This window comes from Bombus terrestris, chromosome 4 (genome assembly GCF_910591885.1).
Source record: "Bombus terrestris chromosome 4, iyBomTerr1.2, whole genome shotgun sequence".
Classification (NCBI taxonomy): Eukaryota; Metazoa; Arthropoda; class Insecta; order Hymenoptera; family Apidae; genus Bombus; species Bombus terrestris.
The window spans coordinates 12,809,909-12,829,109 of NC_063272.1; the positions used below are offsets into that span (position 1 = coordinate 12,809,909).

At 39.0% G+C, this 19,201-nt stretch overlaps 1 protein-coding gene across 2 annotated transcripts in view; it reads left to right on the plus strand.

The window, feature by feature from the left end:
• LOC100642241 overlaps window positions 1-19,201 on the plus strand; it is a 109,349-nt gene that overhangs the window by 45,806 nt on the left and 44,342 nt on the right. Inside the window, exons 4-6 of one of the 2 annotated variants that reach the window (XM_048405352.1) lie at window positions 2,041-2,127; window positions 6,602-6,829; window positions 11,192-12,101. In XM_048405352.1, the coding sequence (XP_048261309.1) occupies window positions 2,041-2,127; window positions 6,602-6,829; window positions 11,192-11,250 (374 nt within the window). In that variant the 3' untranslated portion in view covers window positions 11,251-12,101. Of the gene's footprint in view, window positions 1-2,040; window positions 2,128-6,601; window positions 6,830-11,191; window positions 12,102-19,201 lie in introns of those variants that run through there. The other variant, XM_003394954.4, reaches the window with a different exon arrangement.

Genomic DNA, 19,201 nt, shown 5'->3' on the forward strand with positions numbered 1-19,201 from the left:
ATTCTTGGTTCCTTGGAAAAGAAAGAGACGATAGTACAAGCAACCGTATGGTGATACGTACAATTTTGCAAATGTTACCTTAGCACGGTATTCTGGACAGAGAAATTGATTTTGATTATCTTTGATGGAAACGTGGTTTGAAAATTGCACGCGCTTCTCTTCGTATAATGGAAAGTTACTTTTAACGCGCGGTTATTAGAGACTAAGTATAGGATATTCTCGTTATCAAATGGAAAGAAATCGGCAGATTTTTAAACGACATCGAAGACGTAAATTAGGTAACGTTCGAACTTCTGTATTCTTTCGTATTTATTAATTCGATGTGTCGTTTTATTACTATCTTTTGATAATTTAAATAATAATGTGACTTTTGATATTTTCATGCTATAAGATGGTTATCTATAACTGACGGATAGATAAGACGGAAAAAAAAAAACAAGAAATACCGTTGAAACAACTTTATCGAGAATATGAAGTTAGTTGTTTTATCAGGCACTGGTAGAAACTGAGCAAAGTCTGAACTGGAAAATAATTTTCTTATTTTTATTTATATAGCACGGATTATGAAAACGGACAAAGAGATGTTTATTTTCATCGCTATGAGAACAAGGAAATCCAATCATTCGATTGATTCCGATAGTTTGCTGCTGGCTCACTCGCTATGCATAACTTCGCTTTAGTTATTCAGACGCAAACGAAAATTTGCATTAATCGTAAATCCAGATAAGTTGCGCTAATCAAAAGTAAGAACATACGTATGTACATCGTAATACGTTTGAACGTGATTATGCGTTTGATGACATATCTTTCCCTTTTTTCTTCATAAATCACAGTAAATCATGCTGTAAAAAAAAAATCTAGCTTAGACCAATAATAATATAAAGAAAAAAGCATAAAATTAGTTCTATGTTGTCGTATTTATGTGACAGCATAATCAGAGATAATTATTTCCGGGTTTTTTCTCGAAGTCGTAAACTTCTTACGAGAAAATTAGCTTAGATAAACAGCAAAAGCAAAAAGTACCAACGGACAGAAAGAATATGAAATCAGTTCTATTTTAATACGTAGCCAGAAACGTATAACGAGTTCAATAAAGTCTAGAAGTTTTACTTCTTCGAATTAAACGATTATATTATAAAAATACATCATTTTAATGTACACGAGTACAACATGAAATACATGCGTGATACGTTCAATCGTCCGAGACTTTTTATTTAGACAATCTTCAGAATGACCAATACGATTAAACAGTAGAAATGGTAAACGACGTACGGTAAGTGCCAGAAGTGAAGATCTCCGGTAGAAAGAAAATGTATTTTTGTTAATCTTGATTTTATTGAATAGTCGAGAGCTATTGGTTTTTAACGTGAATGATTTTTACAAATTTGAACGAAAAATAGATGGCGAATTATATACCGAATTAATGACATTTATTTACATGTACATTGTGCTTTCTTCTTTTTCAATTACAATCCTGTTGATGATTGTAGTCGTAGCTCGATTTTGCGATGAGCTTAGAAGCTAAGATAAATCGAGGAAGTTTCTGAAAATTCTATGATAAAAATATGTACAGGCAACCTCCGATCGAATTATTATAAAAATTTCCATTGATTCGGTAAATATAAGAAGACAAACATTTCTATAAATATTAAAAGTTCCCAACTGGAGCATCGGAAATTTCATCTCACCTGCCCTTTTTCCACAAACTTGTTCCATGTGTTGACTCTCTCACTCTCACGGTATTTTCCACGTACAAGTTACATCATTTCCCATTTAAAAAACGTCGCCTAATTTCTTTGGCACTTACGTCATCCACTATATCAATTATCGATTATATTCTTTCGATATCATCGTGCTATAACCTGCGGCTCGTCTCATTCATCAAAATGAACGACACGTGAGTTTTCGTTTCGAAAAGCAAATGTTTGCCACGAAGTGACAGCTGAAAAGGAGAGAGAGAGAGAGAGAGAAAAAAAGAGCGAAAGTAAGAACGATCCTGACACAAGGGAAGCTTCTAAAGGGGTTGCCGTTTATTTTCAGATCGTGCGCCCAGCGAAGGGGATCAACGTCGGTGCAAAAACAGCGCACCCCTGCCTCTTCCCGGCTCCCTTACCACCAACGGAGAAGGTAACTATGTCCTCAAGGTTATACATACCCCTTTTCGTGTCTATCTCCGCCGTCTGAGGCGTATACGCGCGAAAGAAAACTCAGACTGCATAGAAAAGGAAGCCGCCAAGTGTCCCACTTCGTTTCCAGCTCGTTGATCTTAACCCTTTCAGCTTTAAGCCTCTACTCTGCCGGTTTCGACGCGAGAAAACCATTTTAAAAGATCAATTATCCTTGTTATTAATATCTCGCGCTGAGAATTTTTCTTCCATTCTTTCATCTTCTTTTTTTTCTTTTTCTTTCTCACATTTTCCTTCCAATCTTTCTGACGAAGCAATTAGAGAGTTAGTCGTTGTTCGACGAGGATACAAAGTGGGATATATTTAGACGGCGGAGAATATTGTTGAACCGTGACGAGGGTATTTTGTATTTTGTTCTATTTTTTTCGTGTTTTCGTTCTTTCGAATTAATCGTTTGATTAGTACGCGAATAAAATGAAACTCGAACACGTCGTTGTTTGTAGTGGCGTAATAAACAATTCACGAATCCCTGACGTGTTTACGTGCCAAATGTTTTAATGACGAGCTAAATTACTAACGATGGTAAAATTGACACGGGAGTTGTGAACAAACTTCGTTTAAGAGGACGAACGATTAATGAAACGATTTTTAGATTCTACGTTGTAATATGTTTAAAGAGTATCTACGTTCGTAAACAGTGGAACAGAGATTTTAATTAAAGCGTTCTCTGTACTTGGACGACAAAGAAACAGCAAATTTCGAAACGAAGATTAATATTTCAAGAAGCTTCTCTTAGTCTCTCTATCTCGTCGAATTATTATCGTTAATGAAATACAAAAAGAATGTAGCGACTAAATCGGTAGAAAAACACGATAATGATACCGGATTACATAGCGTAAATCTTATTAGACGCAAACGTTAGATATTAATTTATGCAAATTTAGCCTAAATCGATCTTTTAAAGTATCTTCGGATTAACGCGTATACGTTACACGCTGCGTGTAGCAAAAAGCCAATTAGAAATTTACTCGTCCACACGCATACGTATCGACATTCTGAGAGGTTGTTCCGCTATTTCGCGAATCGTGTTCATTGACACGTTCCACCGTTTCGACCATGCAAACAGCCAATCTTAATCCTATGTTTTACGATTATTAGGTGTCTACATACGTTCGGCTTATCTATTCGCCACTGTAATGCTGTATCGCAGATGAATCAGTAATAATTTCTTTTCGCAATCTTATCAGTCGGTTCCAATCTGTTGCAATTGACAATGACCGAATGATTTATTCAGTAAAGCAGCACGTAAGAGGAAATTATATACATACTATACTATATTCCGCTCATCACGTTTTCTGGTTCACGTTTTCCTTAGCTCGTTAATTAGAAGCTTGTGTAATAGAATGTAATCCAAAACGAATGAAACAAAGCAATTTTTGTTACGGCAGCATGATATAATTTATTTACAAAAAAAAAAAGAGATTTTTGGCGCAACACGAAATTGAGTGATTTTTCGTAATAAAGCGATTGACTGACTATGGACGATAGATTACCGACTAAGATAGAAATCTGAGAAATTCGAATAGAAACAGGTTCCCATAAATAGGCCACTCAATAAGTTTAACGATAGAACAATATCTACGATACTTAATCATTGATCGGAATGAAACTGAAATGATACGTGACGGAACGAAACTAGTATTCTCGCTTTAAATTTCATCGAACAAATTAATTCAAAGTAAAATTATTGAAACGTTAATAACTTATAAAACGCGTAAATAAGAATACTTTAGAGCCTCGTGCAACTCCTAAGACTCGAATGACGATCGAAATGATCTTGAAACATATGAACGAAACCTTTTCGCTTCACGAAATTTATTTCGTTTGAATGGTTCTAAAAAATGTAACAGCGTGGGCCATCGGTGACCACGGCGGCAGTCAACGTGTTATGGGTTCGAATTACAGCCAGATACTTGACTTGTAACAGTCAGACGGCGATCGCGACGAAAATCATGCGGAAACGTAGAAACGGATGGAACAGTGGTTAATAGTTGGTGGAAGAAAAAATGTACACGGCGTAAATGCCGTTCATTAGGCTTAACGGTTATTCGGTGGGTACATCGATCCTCCGGCTACGCCATTGGTCGATGGCTACGCCTATATCCACGTGGTTAACCTTGAACGATGCTACGAACGATTTCTTCTCTTCGTCTTTCGCCGCGTTTTTCACTTCCGTGTCGAAGAGAACAGAGCATCGGAAAGATTGCCGGCTGAACTGGTTTGCAAGTCCGCCAGCACTCTTTCTATTCGAGAGAAAGAAAGACAGAGATCTTTAAAAGAATTACTGACCGGGATACGGCAAAAATTCATCGCAGAAAAGTCGTCGTCGAATCGGTCGCGATCGCGACCCTGCTACCTGTTGTATATTTCAGAAGGATGCGTTTTTACCGGATGTTAATTTCTCGGAAGAATGGAATATCGTTGCGGCAACTTGCGAGGAATCGATCGTGCTGCATCGAGATCGCGTTTTCTTCAGATTCTTGCATGGACTTCAAAGAATTTTCGCCAAACGTCGAACGCCTCGATTCAGTGCAGTTGAATCCCTCTTGCAGCTTGAATTAATTACGATACGAATGAGCAAGTTGTTCTCGTAGGAGAGAAGATCGTTCGTTTTGTATCGTTTTATAGATGTTGATGTTGGATAAAACAATTTCTTTTTTTTCATCGTCTCGCGACCTTTCCTGTACGGGACAAATGCAGAGGGACGTACAGCAACAGCCCACCCTCTGTCGTTCCCCTAGGTCAAGTTCCACCCATTCATCCATCACACCATTAAATGATCGATTTTGCTTTCCCGTCTATTTTCCCTCTTTACGAACGTGCACTTAATTCGTCAAGGGAAGTTAGCTATTCGATAATAATAATTATTCATCGTTTTATCTTCTTTGTCATCGTGACGTCATCTGAAATTGTTTTATTCTTAATGAACATTCCTAAACATCTAATAATTGGATGGTGAATTTGAAACAAACATACGTCTAAGTATAGACATTCGTCTGTCGTCTAAATATCGTAGCGAATAGTGTTGCGAATTCTCGACTAAAGAGCAACCGGTCAGGTCAAACCGATCGGTCGATATCGCGTACCTCGAATGACTTAAAGCTCAAGGTGGAGGAAGTTTAATAGATCGAGTGTTAGAGTAATCTAGCACTGTATTTGCACTTGTTGTATAAAAGTAAAGTGCGATGTTATGAACACGGCGGTGATAGGATCTCGTTGGCAGTGAAGTACTTCACTCGCACGGTACCATGTCTGATGATGAACTGTCTTCCTACGTTGCTGATTCTCCCTACCGGCCGTTGGGTTTCGTTTGTCCATCGTGCCCTTCTGGCTGGTCCTTTCCCTGGGTTTCTTACCTGACCTCGGAGTCATTAGGTTTACAGCTCGGGAAGGACATGTAATTCGGAAATTCCTAAAGAAGAGATAGGGCCCATCCGAGCCATAAACGGACGACCACTCAAACTTCCGAGCAAATAGTTTACTTCGAATATTACGTACATTTTCGCATATTTAAATTTTCCACAAATGCGTGGCTGTTCTATTCGCTCGGATAATAACAATTCGAAAGTCACAACTTTTGTTAGCAATTCGTTTTCGTAAGTAACTTCTGTCGCTGACAATTCGAGATGCAACGTTTCCACATGATTTTGACGAAAGATCGACAACGAAACGAAAGCATCGATTTAGTTTCTTTTTTCTTGAAACAGTAACACCTTACTCATCCACGAGAAGCTCGAACGTATCACGCCAGCAACAACCCCTGGCAATATTACGCCAACGTTTCACCCCTGCGTCATTCGCTTCAATAAAATCACAGGCATCCAAGCGTGAAACCGCAACGGGGCAACCCCAATAAAGCTACAATAAACCGCCCCAATTCCGCTAATCACGTTGGATTTCCCCGCGCTATTTCGCATCCTCGACGTTACACGGTTGGCTCAGCACGCGCCGATGCAAAGCCTCGATTACGCGAAACGAGGGATTAGCTTAGACGCGAGGCTGCTCACAAGGTCAAAGATCGGCATCCTTGCCGGCGATTAAACGCTCACGACGCACGGCTGCATAATTCCGAGCAATATTGCAGCCGCTCTAAAAATACGCCACACGACCCGCAACAGAAAAACCCTTTTTTTTTTTTTTATTGCCTTTTCTTCCTCCCTCTCTGTCTCTCTGTCTCTGTCGACTCTCGTCTCGTCTCTTCTCTTCTCTTCTCTTCTTCTTGCCATCGCGACAAGGCGTACAGTGTCTTATTATACGAGGCACGAGTACGTATTTACGCGAGAACGAAAGCGCGCGCGGATGCTCGAAGAAATTTCCTTTAGCGTGCGCGTTCCAGCGAGCTGACGCGCGCGCAGGTTTTCACGCGTGACGCAGCGTCAGCTACGGTTCTCGTCGTTTTTTCTATTTCGGCGCAGACATACGGCGGTGTTGGTTCGCGGAACGACCGAAACGCTTTTGGCAAAGACTAGAACGAGGAAAGCGGCAGCGGCCGCCCGACCGGCTCGATTCTTTGGCCACACGAGCGCACCGCCCTCGAGACCGTTCCACGAATTTCTATTATCTTGGTCGAAGAGCCGTGGCTCTCGAAGCTGAACACAGTTACACGTTGGGAAAATATCGTAGAGTCGATGATTCGATATTACGTACGTAGTCATTGCAGAGAAGTTTTGCTTTCTCGGTTCCGTTGCTTCTTTCAACCTTTTCTAACTTTTTAACTTTCTAACTGTCAACTTCTTCTTCCCTTTCGCTAAGATCCTTCGTCATTGATAAACCACGAGTGATAGTACGACTAATTAATTGTCGCACCTTAATTCTAATAACTCGTGTGTAATAATTAACACTAGAACTACCGATAGTTAGCACAAAGCTATTTAAAAAAAAAAAAAACAATCAAAATGACTGGTTTTTTAAAAAAAAAAATAGCAATAGAATATTTTTATATTTATTGATTTATTACTTTCTTAGAAGGAATTCCATGTTATGTAGTACGTTTTTGGTACTATTAATCCATCTGTGATCCCTAAATGAGGGTTCACACATTTATAAAATCGTATTTGTATAAAATGGTATTTCTAATGTTAGCATCCAGCGACCTAGCGATCGATCCGGAACTTTTCTGATAAATGATATCATCATATTGAATGATACGCAGTAAAAATTTTAAAAACGTGCGCGAAGTTGTACGAAACCAGGAAACTGGTTAATTGGGGTTCGATAAACAGATTACAGGATCCTTTTACTCTTTGACAAGCACCAGTCATTTTGATTCTTATTGGTACTAGTATCCATGATACAAAATTATTTTGAATTGGAATACATATAAAACAAAATAAAATTCGTTATATTATTCTTTTAGCTATCGTTGCGAAAGTCATTACATCATTGTGTAGAAATTTTAAAATAAAGTTGTAAAACCAGTCAATTTGACTATGTATGGTATGGTAGCTCTAATGTTAATACGTTTGACGAGTGGCGAGGTGGAAAAAGTAGCTAAGGAACACCAACTGGATAGACCGAAACAAAGATCGTTATGCCTTTTTAAATAATTATTAACCCTTAGATTAATTACTGATAATTAGTAATTTTCGAAAGGATACTGACAATCGTTCGTTTCTGAGCAAATCGATAGCGACAAAACGTTCATATTCATTCACGTAGATCGAACGTTTTCGTTTGGCGAATGATGTAAGACATTCGCACGGTAGGTAGCAGAAATTAGTGCGCGTATGCGAAGCTCGGATGCACGTTCTGTCGTAAAAACGATGCGTTTACGATACAGTGTTCGAGAGAAATACGTATTAAGCGGTAGCAACGTGACGTGTCCGTAAATTGCTCGAAACATACTCGAGACGCGCTTGGTGAGATAATTTTTAACGCCTCTTTCGATTGTCGTTATCTGACGATGTTGCATACTTTGTTTTTATCGCCGTCGGAGGAGACAAACCGCAGAGTTTTATGAACCGCGCGAATCGTTTTCATCGGTGTATCGTGTAAAATCGCGAATCAGCTGGTTGCCATTTTAAAATCAACTTTCGCCAGGAGAAAATGTTCGCATCGGCAGTTGTTTAGTAACGGAAGATGAACACGAGGAAAATTCTGGAAAATTCGTGTCTTCGCCGAGCGTCGAAAGCTTCGCTCTTGCTATCTGGCTTTACCTATGCAAAGGCCACTGCACTGTCGACCTCAGACGTTTTCAAGCCGCCAGTAAATCGCATTTCCGACGAGTGTTCTCTTAACGAATCGTACGGGAGAAACGTAGAGACGCGCGAGAAAGTGGGTTCCACGCGAATTTCGTTCGTTTTCATATAAAAATTCCTCGAAATTTAGCATCTAGGATTTGTGGTCAATTTTCATTTTGCAACAAATAACGGAAATAAGTTTATTCTACAATTTACATCGAGTTATTTCATCGTGAAAATTTCTCTAGTTGCTATTATACGTATATATAGTATTTTTGAACAACTATGTTAAAATTGTAACACAGATATTATTATACTAGCTTCGTAATAACACTATCAAGTAACATATTTTTCACTCCCATCTACGTATTTCTTTATGTATGTACGCTTAATAGCGATAGGTCTGGCCTCTTACGAAAGTTCTTCAACTTTATAAGCTATTTTTCAAAGTCTCCTCACAGCTTCGTAGCTAACAACTTCTCGTTTCCAACTGTCACGTTAAAATACTACTTTTTAATGTGATAAAATGACATTAAAATCAGAGAACCAACAAAAAACGCACATACTTATCATGTTTTTCTGCCGCGTGATCTTCAATTCCGCAAGAATAATCTGAACGATACATCGACGCTGGAATGTAAGGGGCAATTTAATTCGTTTTTTTTTTTTTTTTTACTTTTCGTTAAGTATACAACGTCATGTTAGCAATCGCTGCGTTGAAGTTGCTGCGTCGCTGTCAACGACAATCTACGTTTCAGCGTTGGACTTTTACCTCGAATGCATTTACCAAAGATTGGCATGATACCGTTCGACATAAATTACACAGTTCGTGGTATTTAATTCAACGAGATGCGAAGTTGGCATTAGGGGCAGCCCTGAGTTACTTCGAAACATTTCACCACGGTTTATCGCTTTCGATACGCGAAGTTGTAATTCGTGTATCACGTGTAATTCAGCAGCGAGGACGCGATACGTACAAGCGTTTCCTAATTCGTTGGATACGGAACTTTATTTGGCACGAACCGGCCGGATCAGAGCGTGAATTCTACCTGATAAAAACGTATCGGGCCACCGTTTCAATAAAACGTGACATAAACGTGTACCTTCCATCGGTGAAAAATTTCCCAGTGGAACGAAAAACATCCGAGTCATCGATAAAGACCACGTTTTGCTTCGTCCACATTTTATCAATCGGTTTTTATTAATCGTTCAGCCCTTAGTTCCAGTTGTTCCTGTTCCACCCAAAAGTTCCAGTTGTTTTACTCAACTCATTGAGAATCGGATAAAAACTCCGCGTGACGTTTGAAACGTTCGTTAAAACGGAGGGAAGAGAAGAAAAATGCGTAAAATTCGAACAACGTATTTGTACATTAAGCTTATTACACGGATCAAGGAACAATTTCACTGGAAAAGAATTGCCATGATTTTTGAAGCAAGCGATAATTTATCATTGATATAACACGGGTATCTATAGCGATAGAACTAAATAAAATCGAATGAAAGAAGCATACGATATATATGACGGAAATTAAAAATAAACGAAAGTTCTTTAAACTTTATAAAAGTGTAGAGTTAAGGCGATAGAAAGAACAGTGACGAAAAAAGCGTTAGGCAAGACTTTGGTATTTCCTTTCATAATCGCTGGCTTAAAAAATAAATAGAATTAGCAACGTTGACCCTTAATTATTTCATAATATAGATGATAGAAACGTTTAATGGCTTCCTGTCCAATAAAGTAAACAAGTTGGACGATTGCTTGCTGCTTTACTCTAGCCAGGCGAACATTTTCCTCTTATAGCGATTGCACACAATTGCGTAAGCAAATCGAACTCATTAATTTCGCAGAGCCAAAGCAAACAATGATCATCCACCTCTCTGAAAGCATCCGTTCAATTCGCTGGCAATCGGTCAAACAGCATTCCATAAACAAGGGACGACATATCTGACATGCTTAGAACTTCTTCTCTTACAAACAGCCAGCTCCAATCAAACCATACGCGTTATATCTTCGAATTATTTAACTCATTTTATCTATTTATCATCATATTATTGTACTGCGTTGTTATATTACGAATATCGATTAATCTATTTAACAATCATCGATATCTGACGTTCAAATCGCAATAAGGAACTATGATCAATTAGAGTTTGTTTTCATAAGCAAAGTAAATTTTGGTTACAGAGGATTAACAAACGCGTAGAGCATAAAAAATACTTGATTCTTATCTTAAGAAACTATAGTCTAAATGGAGCAACACGTTCACATTAGAAAAGCAATCTTCCTAATAAATTCCTAAAAATCTAATCGTAAAACAATGTCTGGTAAAATGTGAATTTTAAAAGAAATTGAACGCTAAAACGAAGACAAAGCCAATGAGAAAGAGAAGTACGTAAGAAGAGTGTGAACGAAAATTCGATTCACTTCGACAGAAAACACTTTGCGATATCATTCTGCTTCCAAATAAAGAAATACTCAAAACAATTTCGACTTCGTTCCACACTTCAAAGCATATCTTCAAGACAACTGACACAACAACGAAAATATGCGATTACGAGTCTCTCGAATCGATTCAATAACCAGCCTGATTTAATTTAATGGCTTTACTCTAAACAGGGCTCGACGCAAACTCCACCTTCCTACGATCCTTAGATTTCGGATATTTCCCCATCTTCCGATATTTCAACGTTTTAATCTCATTTTAGTATACAAATTTGCCATGTTTCAAGAAAACGTCATAAACGCGAATGGAAACGAGAAATCCTGCTTTGTTCGTATTATTATATCCGACTCGAAGATATCTCCTAATTAAAAAATATATTTTTCAGTTAGAAAAATGTACGGGAAGAACGATCGAAAGAACGTAGCGGAGTTGTACGTACGATGAAACATGAAAAATAAGAAAAAAAAAGGGAAAAAATAAAAAAAGCAAAAATAAAGATGAACGTCGAACGACAATCGTATCCAAAATTCCATTCACAGCAAGAGAAAACCTTTCAATCCGCGATACGTTCTTTGAAATCCGCGAAGCAATCAAGCAACAGAGAACCTACACGAACGTACGCTTAACCCGTACGCTGAAACGCTACAAGATGCGCCACGAAACAAAGAGCATTAATAATAAATAATGACGTCAAATATCCGTCAGTGGCGGTCGAGGGAGGCTCCTCACCTTGTGTCCTGGTTCAGGACGAGCAGGTCGCGAAGGAGCTACAATACGGATGGCTGGTAACGGACAGGAAAGAGAGGGAAAGCCGGCTCCCGGGATGCAGGTTTCAGAATGGCACAATAGGTCGGCTAAGGTGGGTGGCATTCGGCGCGACTGTTTGAGGGAACAGGGGGGCCCTGGCGCCAGACAGCTGCCGCGTGTCTCGACCTCGCTCGCCTCTCTCTCTCGTCTCTCCTCGCCGTCTCTACCAAACCATCTCTTTCTAACCATCTATGCGCGTCTCTTTTTCCCCTTCGCCGTTCGTTCTCCTCTTTCTCCCTTGTTTTCACCGTCTCGTTCTTTCTCTACAATCGTTCTCTCTATATATACGTCTGTCTTGCTTCCTCGTTCGTGATTTCCTCTTCGTTGCTCCGAGAGACTTCGCCGGCCTCACCAGCCAGTATATCCGTACACATAAAACGAGTTCTCTATATGCACGCGTATACGAGTATACGAGGCTGACTGACTCGAGCTGAACTCCGCTATTTTATTGATTTATTTTGGCGCTAGGCATCTCTGTCGCGCTCTCGCTGCCGCGCTCCACCGACCACGATCGATCGAAACGTGTGGCCGCGTCTCCAGCCGAGAATCGCGGCTCGGCAAACCGCTCGATTCATGGCTGGCTCGCGGCGCGGCGTCGCGTCGCGTCGCGTCGTCACCGTGAAGGCCCTGTCCAGCCGAGATCGCTCCGACTGTCGATGATGGGGAAACATGATTTCCGGTTGGCAAACGAATACACCTCGGCGATTCATCGGCCAATTTTTTTTTTACAATTTTTTCCTTCGTATCCGATGGATTTCAGTTGGTTTAGGGTAAACGTAACTATTGTAGCATCGTCTGAGAAATTCCTGATTGTCCTGGAGCAAAGGGTGAGAGGAATTTTTATATGAAACTACGTAGTCTCGAACGAGAAACAGACGTCTCTCGAATTACACGTTTCTCTACAACTACAGCCCGTTGGCGACTTCTGACAACGCCTTTTTTTCTTTTTTGATATTATAAGTAGCTGTTATTAGGGGATACTGCATTTAACCTGTAACAACGATTGCAAGGTTCGTTAAATGGAAGAATAATAATTTTGGTTGAGAGTATGACATTTTTATCGAGCGAGTATTCGTCCAAGTCGATTTGGTTTATGAAATTTTTGTTAAATTGCTCGGTACATAGCAATGATTTTTTGCTTTGTCAATGGAAGAACGAAGGTTTTGGTTCGAAGTATGGAGATTTCGTTGAACAGGTATTCGTTGAAATTACGTTCGAGTCAGGTTTATACAATTTTTGCCAAGTTAAAGTTGCTTGATGTACGTTAACATGTACAAACGATCGTTTGTTGTTTGTCTGGAAAATCGGCTTTTCCTTTGTTATAGTGACAGACTATGGTCAAACCGCTAGAAGAGCAAGAACCGCGATCGAGACAAATATTACTTTAAAGCATTTAATTAATATCAACGCGTCTAGCCATGAAATAAATAAATAAAACGTCGAGGAAGATTCTCTCGGCATTGATCGATTTGGGATACGTTGGATCGTTGCGTATGCTTTACAACGTAACCTTGGATCGAATAGGAAGAGAGACAAAATGGTTTTTGGGAATTTCGGTGGATAAAATTGCGCGAAGAGGTAGTTAAGATTCTTTGAAATTCCGCGCGTGGTGGCGGCGTCACCTTGGAAATCTTGATTAAAGCCGATCAAAAGGCCGATCACGTTCGAGAATCTCGGTTGTACTCGTCGCTTTTGGCGATCCCGAATAACGTGCGCGGTGTCTACGAAAATAGCTTCATTTATTTTCCCGCCGGATCGTGGGATATGAATTGAATGTTCTTGAACGCGCCGCGTCTCTGCCGGATATTCCTTTCGTTAGATATTTTCGGGCTGCCGGCTCGAAAATACGTTTTCTGTTATGCCGGCTACATATTTTGAATAATCGTTGGACTTACGTATTTATGGAACGAACCAAAGCAAAAGTAAAAGAGTAGTCAGCGTTGGTATATATTTCAGAACTTGTAGGTTATTAATAGACTACATGTACGTGAAATTAGAATGCTTGTTGGCTTATCACTGATACCACATTTTAAAATTACCAGTCTTAGGCTAAAAAGACAAAATTCTAATGTTCTAATAGACGCGAGAATCGTCTGATGTACATTGTTGCCTTCGCTCATTTTCCAATGAGACGTTTCCTTATCAGATTCCACGTATCATTTTCATAATAGTAAATTTTTCAATCAAATACAAATACAAATGCCCTTTGATGAACATACTTTTCCATATGGAAATTTCAAGAAATTGCCATTCAGCGTTAAACTAAAACGAGAAAGGGAACGTCTGAAGAGCATTCACGATAAATACACAAACTCTGTAACTCTGTAAGATCTTTAATAACGTTTCAAAATTAACGACAATGTCAATCGCAATGAGACTTTTTCGCCAGTTGTCACTGATAATCCTGTTCCTAATCCTCTGACCAACGTGTCACCATCAAAAGCTGGGCTCAAATTTAGCACGCCCGATCCGACGCATTTCGCGAGTCCGACAAATCATAAACAAAGTAGCGCTATACTTAACAAAATTCGGAACTCGTGCGACGTTATTTGCAATCAAACGTAAATCGTTCGCGAAAGCTCTCTCGGCCGTTTGTCCTGGCGCGGTCGTTTCCGAAAGGAGCGCGATATCTCGCGTGCCAATTAAGCATATTTACAACGCTGTTTACCAGCAAGCTTGCTTGGAATTTTCGGACCGTGGCGAATCTTGCCAACGAAGATCGTTTCATCCCAACTCGCGTAATGAACGTAGATCGCATGGATGAAACGGGAGGACAGGAAGTAAACTAAATGGAGATCCCTCGTTCTGCCAGAATGATAAATTCGTACGGCAATATCTGATGCAGGTCGCGGCATAATATTTCGTATGGATTTCTGCGGAAACGTATCGCGAGCTGGGGGAAGCTTGCAACATGTTGCACACCCTGAGACCTCGGAATAGAGATAGATATCCCAGCATTGTACAGCAACAGGTTGCTCGTGTGTTGCTGCTCTTTTCTCGCTCACAGATCCCTCCATCTACGACAATCCTCCTTATCATCCTCGCCGGGAAAATCATCCGCCAACTTTACTAGTTTCTTCTTCTTTTTTTTTTTTAATTTCGTTCTATTTACCCGTTCTTGCTGTCTCATTGTTCTTGCTCTTTTCCCATTATTCTTCTTTTCTTACGAGATTTGTTTTGCTTAACGTATACCGTTTGTAGATTACCGAGCTTTTTATCGACTGCTTTCGACTTGTTGAATGAAACAATGAATGATATTGTTCATTGAGTTGGAAAAGTTGTAACTGGAGAATCGATGATCGCTCGCTGCAGTGAAGATATTTTTCTTGCTTTTTTTGGAGGGAATTTTAGGTTCTTTTTTTTTAGGTAACTTGTTTCCCGGATTTGAATATATAATTTTTATAGTACTAGCCTATGTATTATTGTATTAAGTATTATTAAACGAAAAATCCGTCTCGAAGGTATTGGAAGAAATTTTGGGAGAATAGTGTTCTAATTTAAAACACACAAACACAAATTAAAGGTTATATGTAATATATAGATGAAGTCTATTAATAGGACATAAAATTTTGATTTTATCCTCTGCAACTCGAAGTTTGTTCGTTTATGAAAGAAGAAAAAGATGACATTGTTAATTACAACTTTTTACCTTAATTCGAAAGCTGAACATCTGTGCGCAAAGATTTTATCCTTTGCACGAGTTTCGTTAAAAAAGAATAGCCGCGATATCAGGAATCTGGTGGATTTTAACTCTACGTACTTTGATAATTTTAACATTCCCATTGATCAAGATCAATGTAAATGATCGAAGCTGCAAACTTCATACTCAGCGTCGATAATTCAAGAATTTTAATAGAATGGAACAAGACGAAAACGATTGCTTATGCATTTCATTTCTCCAAGTATACTTCGATACTTATCTTCGTGCAGATCTTCGTTTCGATTTCATTACGATGCTTCCTCGCTGGCATATCTTCGCAAGAAGGTCAAGGACACTGCGGTGAACTTGGATCGAAGTCCTTAAAGGGGAGAGAGTTCTTCCCCATAGAAGGAAAAACGAAGACAGATTCTCTTAAAGTGAGAAACCTACCTGTCTTGCAAAAGACGAAAAGATTACACCTTAACACAATGTGATCTTACTTTCGCTTTCTTTTATTAATCGATATTATATCTTTTATTTATCGATTTATTAATCGATATGTATTTGCTTATTTGAAAAGTTCGTATCGCGATCGACTTAATAGCATTTTGTATTTGACGAATGTGAGAAAATATAATCGAACGAAGCTAAGATCTGCTTCTAATCGGATACAAAGAAATTAAAAGAAAAAGAGAAAAGTATCCAGAATTCGTTAATTAGAAACGCTTCATTACTGAACAACGTGACGTTAAATTTTGCGTGAGAACGACGACAGGGAAGAGTTGGCACTTAAATGGAATGTTCATTTCCCTTCGTATCACAGTTATACTATAAATAGTTAACGCAGAATGTAACAGTTATTTTTGCTATCATTTGAGCTGACGTTTATAAGATCCCTTCAGCCCTGCTACGTTCTTTCGACTATTTTCGAACCATTTGTGTTTTTCCAACGTTTACAAATATCTCATGTTTGTACAAGGTATGACGAAATTCCTATTAATGTGCGTGATTTCTCGTTTGAATTTTATATCAAGCATCTTCGTTGATAATTCAAGGATCAAAGCAAGATTAATTACGAGAAACGTAAAATCTACTTGATGGAATTCATTGTCCAATGGAATGAAAAGATCTCGGAGAAGGAAATTCTGTTGAGTTTGCTGAACAAGATAAATAGGTTTAAAAGAACGTTAAATTACCAGGTGTTAAATAGCACAGATAAAATGATACTCCATGTTCTGCTCCATGTTATGCTTCTCCATAAATAAATATTTAAATGTAATTTTAAAATATAAAAACGCAGGTAAATATATACGAAGACAAAGTAGTTAAGTTTCCTAAAAAAGCAATGAATATTCTATAGTTCAAAGATGATATTACTTGTATTCTATTCGATGAAACTCTGAGACCAGAGTGCGCCGACGTGTGTCGTTAAATTATCGAAACATTTCTAAATGTCAGCGAAGCGTCTGAAGAAATATTTCATAAATTGGAATTCGTTGGTCGACAACGAACGTCCCATCCGAGGCTTAACTTGCATAACAACGATAAACCCGCTGGAACGAATTATCCCACGAGCGAGTTCCCCTAATTACAAGATGAAAAGAACGATCGTATCCCGGTCATTTTACGCGTTTCCTTCGGCCGGACGTTTATTTGCGAAACGTACGAACAATACAGTGCGAAACGAGCTGAAAAATTAACAGATCGTTAAACATGGAAACAACTGGAAGTTAAAACGTTGCAATTAGTCGCGCGACTTTCTGGCGAGCTCTATCATTTCCACTGTTCTCTCTGAGTCATCTAATTCGTTGATCTTTGATGTGCGTAAGTACCGCATAACTCGGTCGTTTCATTCCCTCCATCTAATTACATATTTTCCGATTTTAGAACAACCCGTAATAAAAAAAAAAAAGAGGAGTAATTAGAAGCTTGTTGCACTTCCTACAAGATATACACGCTTTTAATACACGCTCTACGTACCTGTAATAATTCTCGCTGTGATACAGCAATGATTAATTAGAGATCGTTCTGCGATACAGATTAACGTATTAGCGTTGCAAAAACTTGAACGCTATGTATACTTGCAATTTAATCCGAATAGAATAAAATAAACTCACTTACTGTTAGTTTTGCTTCTTTGCATTTCGCGAGTCATTCTTCGAATATTTACGACTACACTGCATTCATAGAGGAAGTTTGAGGGCTTGAAAATGCATCTATAACGAACGTAATATAAAAAAATGTATAAAGTGTCCGAATTAAAGCGATTACTATGACATTGAGTAAGAGAAGCTAATTTATTCTATTTAGCTTCGATTATATCGATAAAGATACAAATTTGCATAAAAATCACAAGTTTCTTTGACACGTTGCGCTAACTATCGAGTAACTATGCGTTGTCCGAGGACATAGCGAACGACTGACGATCGCGTTTCTTTCGATGGCCAGTTTAATAACAACTGCAGCAATTGCCCAACGAAAGTTACACTTATCTACGTTTCGTTGATAGGCCGGTAAGCTCCTACAAGTTGTACGAGTCTGTACCATTGTTCGATCGTTTAATAACGTGCAACGGCAGCGAACGATTTTGCAAATCGATTAAACGAATTAATTCTTCTCCAAAAAAAAAGTACGATGATAAATAATGGAACAGTTCAATGAGAGCACGATGCTGAATACGAAATGTCGGCGAAAGGTCAGTTGCAAATTTAACGACAAAAAGAATGACAACGAGGCGACGTTACGTGTGTTAAAACGTCTCTCCCGCGAACGAAATCTGTAAACGCGACGCTTTTATCCTAAAGATACAAAAAATATCGGAACAGTGGAACGAAGTGCGTTCAGAAATTACAATTGCAAAGAAGAAAACAAACGAGTACATAGTCCTGGAAAAACTGGCGAACGATAAATTTCCAACAGCCATAGTACATCAACCTCATCAGAGAACTTAATCACGGCTTGGTTCTTGCACGCGTTACTTCCACGTACTAAGGCGTCCGAGGCTGCTGCAAGAAATCCAACAGAAGGAATTAAAAGACGTAGACACGGCGAAGAGCAAACCGCGGACCTTAATTTCCTGATAACAGATCGCAGCTATCCACGGCGACTTGGAAGCCACGAACTTCAGTCCATCGTTGCTTTTAACGATATCTCGAATTATCATCGGCCGTCATATTAATAACTCGATAATAACTTTCTTTTTATCGTCCACGGCAGGAGCGCTCTCTTTCTCTTTCGAGGGAGACAAAGACAGACAGAGAGAGGCAGAGGGAGAGTAAATGCGAGAAAGAGAAAGGTGGAGATGGATAAAGAAGAGCCTCAAAAATTTCCACGTTGACAAGGGCAGTTAGCCAGACGTTGAATTGTTAAAACGTTAACTCTTAAGTCAAGTCTTTCGTTTGGTCTTTCGCGCAAGTTTCCATAGAGAATTATACGCTTTTCGTACGCTTTATTTTATACAATTTACTATACATTGTTTACACTGTTTACCGTGTAAAGTTTCATCGTTTAAGCAAGTTACACGTTCTATGAATTTCTCCAAGGTCGTTCAAACGCTGATACCCGTTGAAGAACGCATCAGCTATGCCTCTTTAAGGGCGCGTGTATCGTAAATACGTTTAGACGGAAGAAAATTCTAACGGGGTGAAAATTCAGCGGAAGGTAGCGTTTCAGGAAATCCGATCAAAGAACGTTGCTCGCGTAAGATTGAAAGGAGAAATCACGCTGTGTGTCGATAACGATCGTCGATCTTTATCGTTTACAACGATATAAAGTTACGATTCCGTTTAAAAGTGACGGATTATCGTTAAGTAGATGGAAAATCACAGCAGTATGAAACGTTATTTTGAGAGTTTCAACTCGCTCACGTATCGTAGCTTCGCACCTCATCCCCTTGGTTTCGTGAATTAATCAAAGTACAATCGTTATTTATAAATTCGTCGTTAAGTC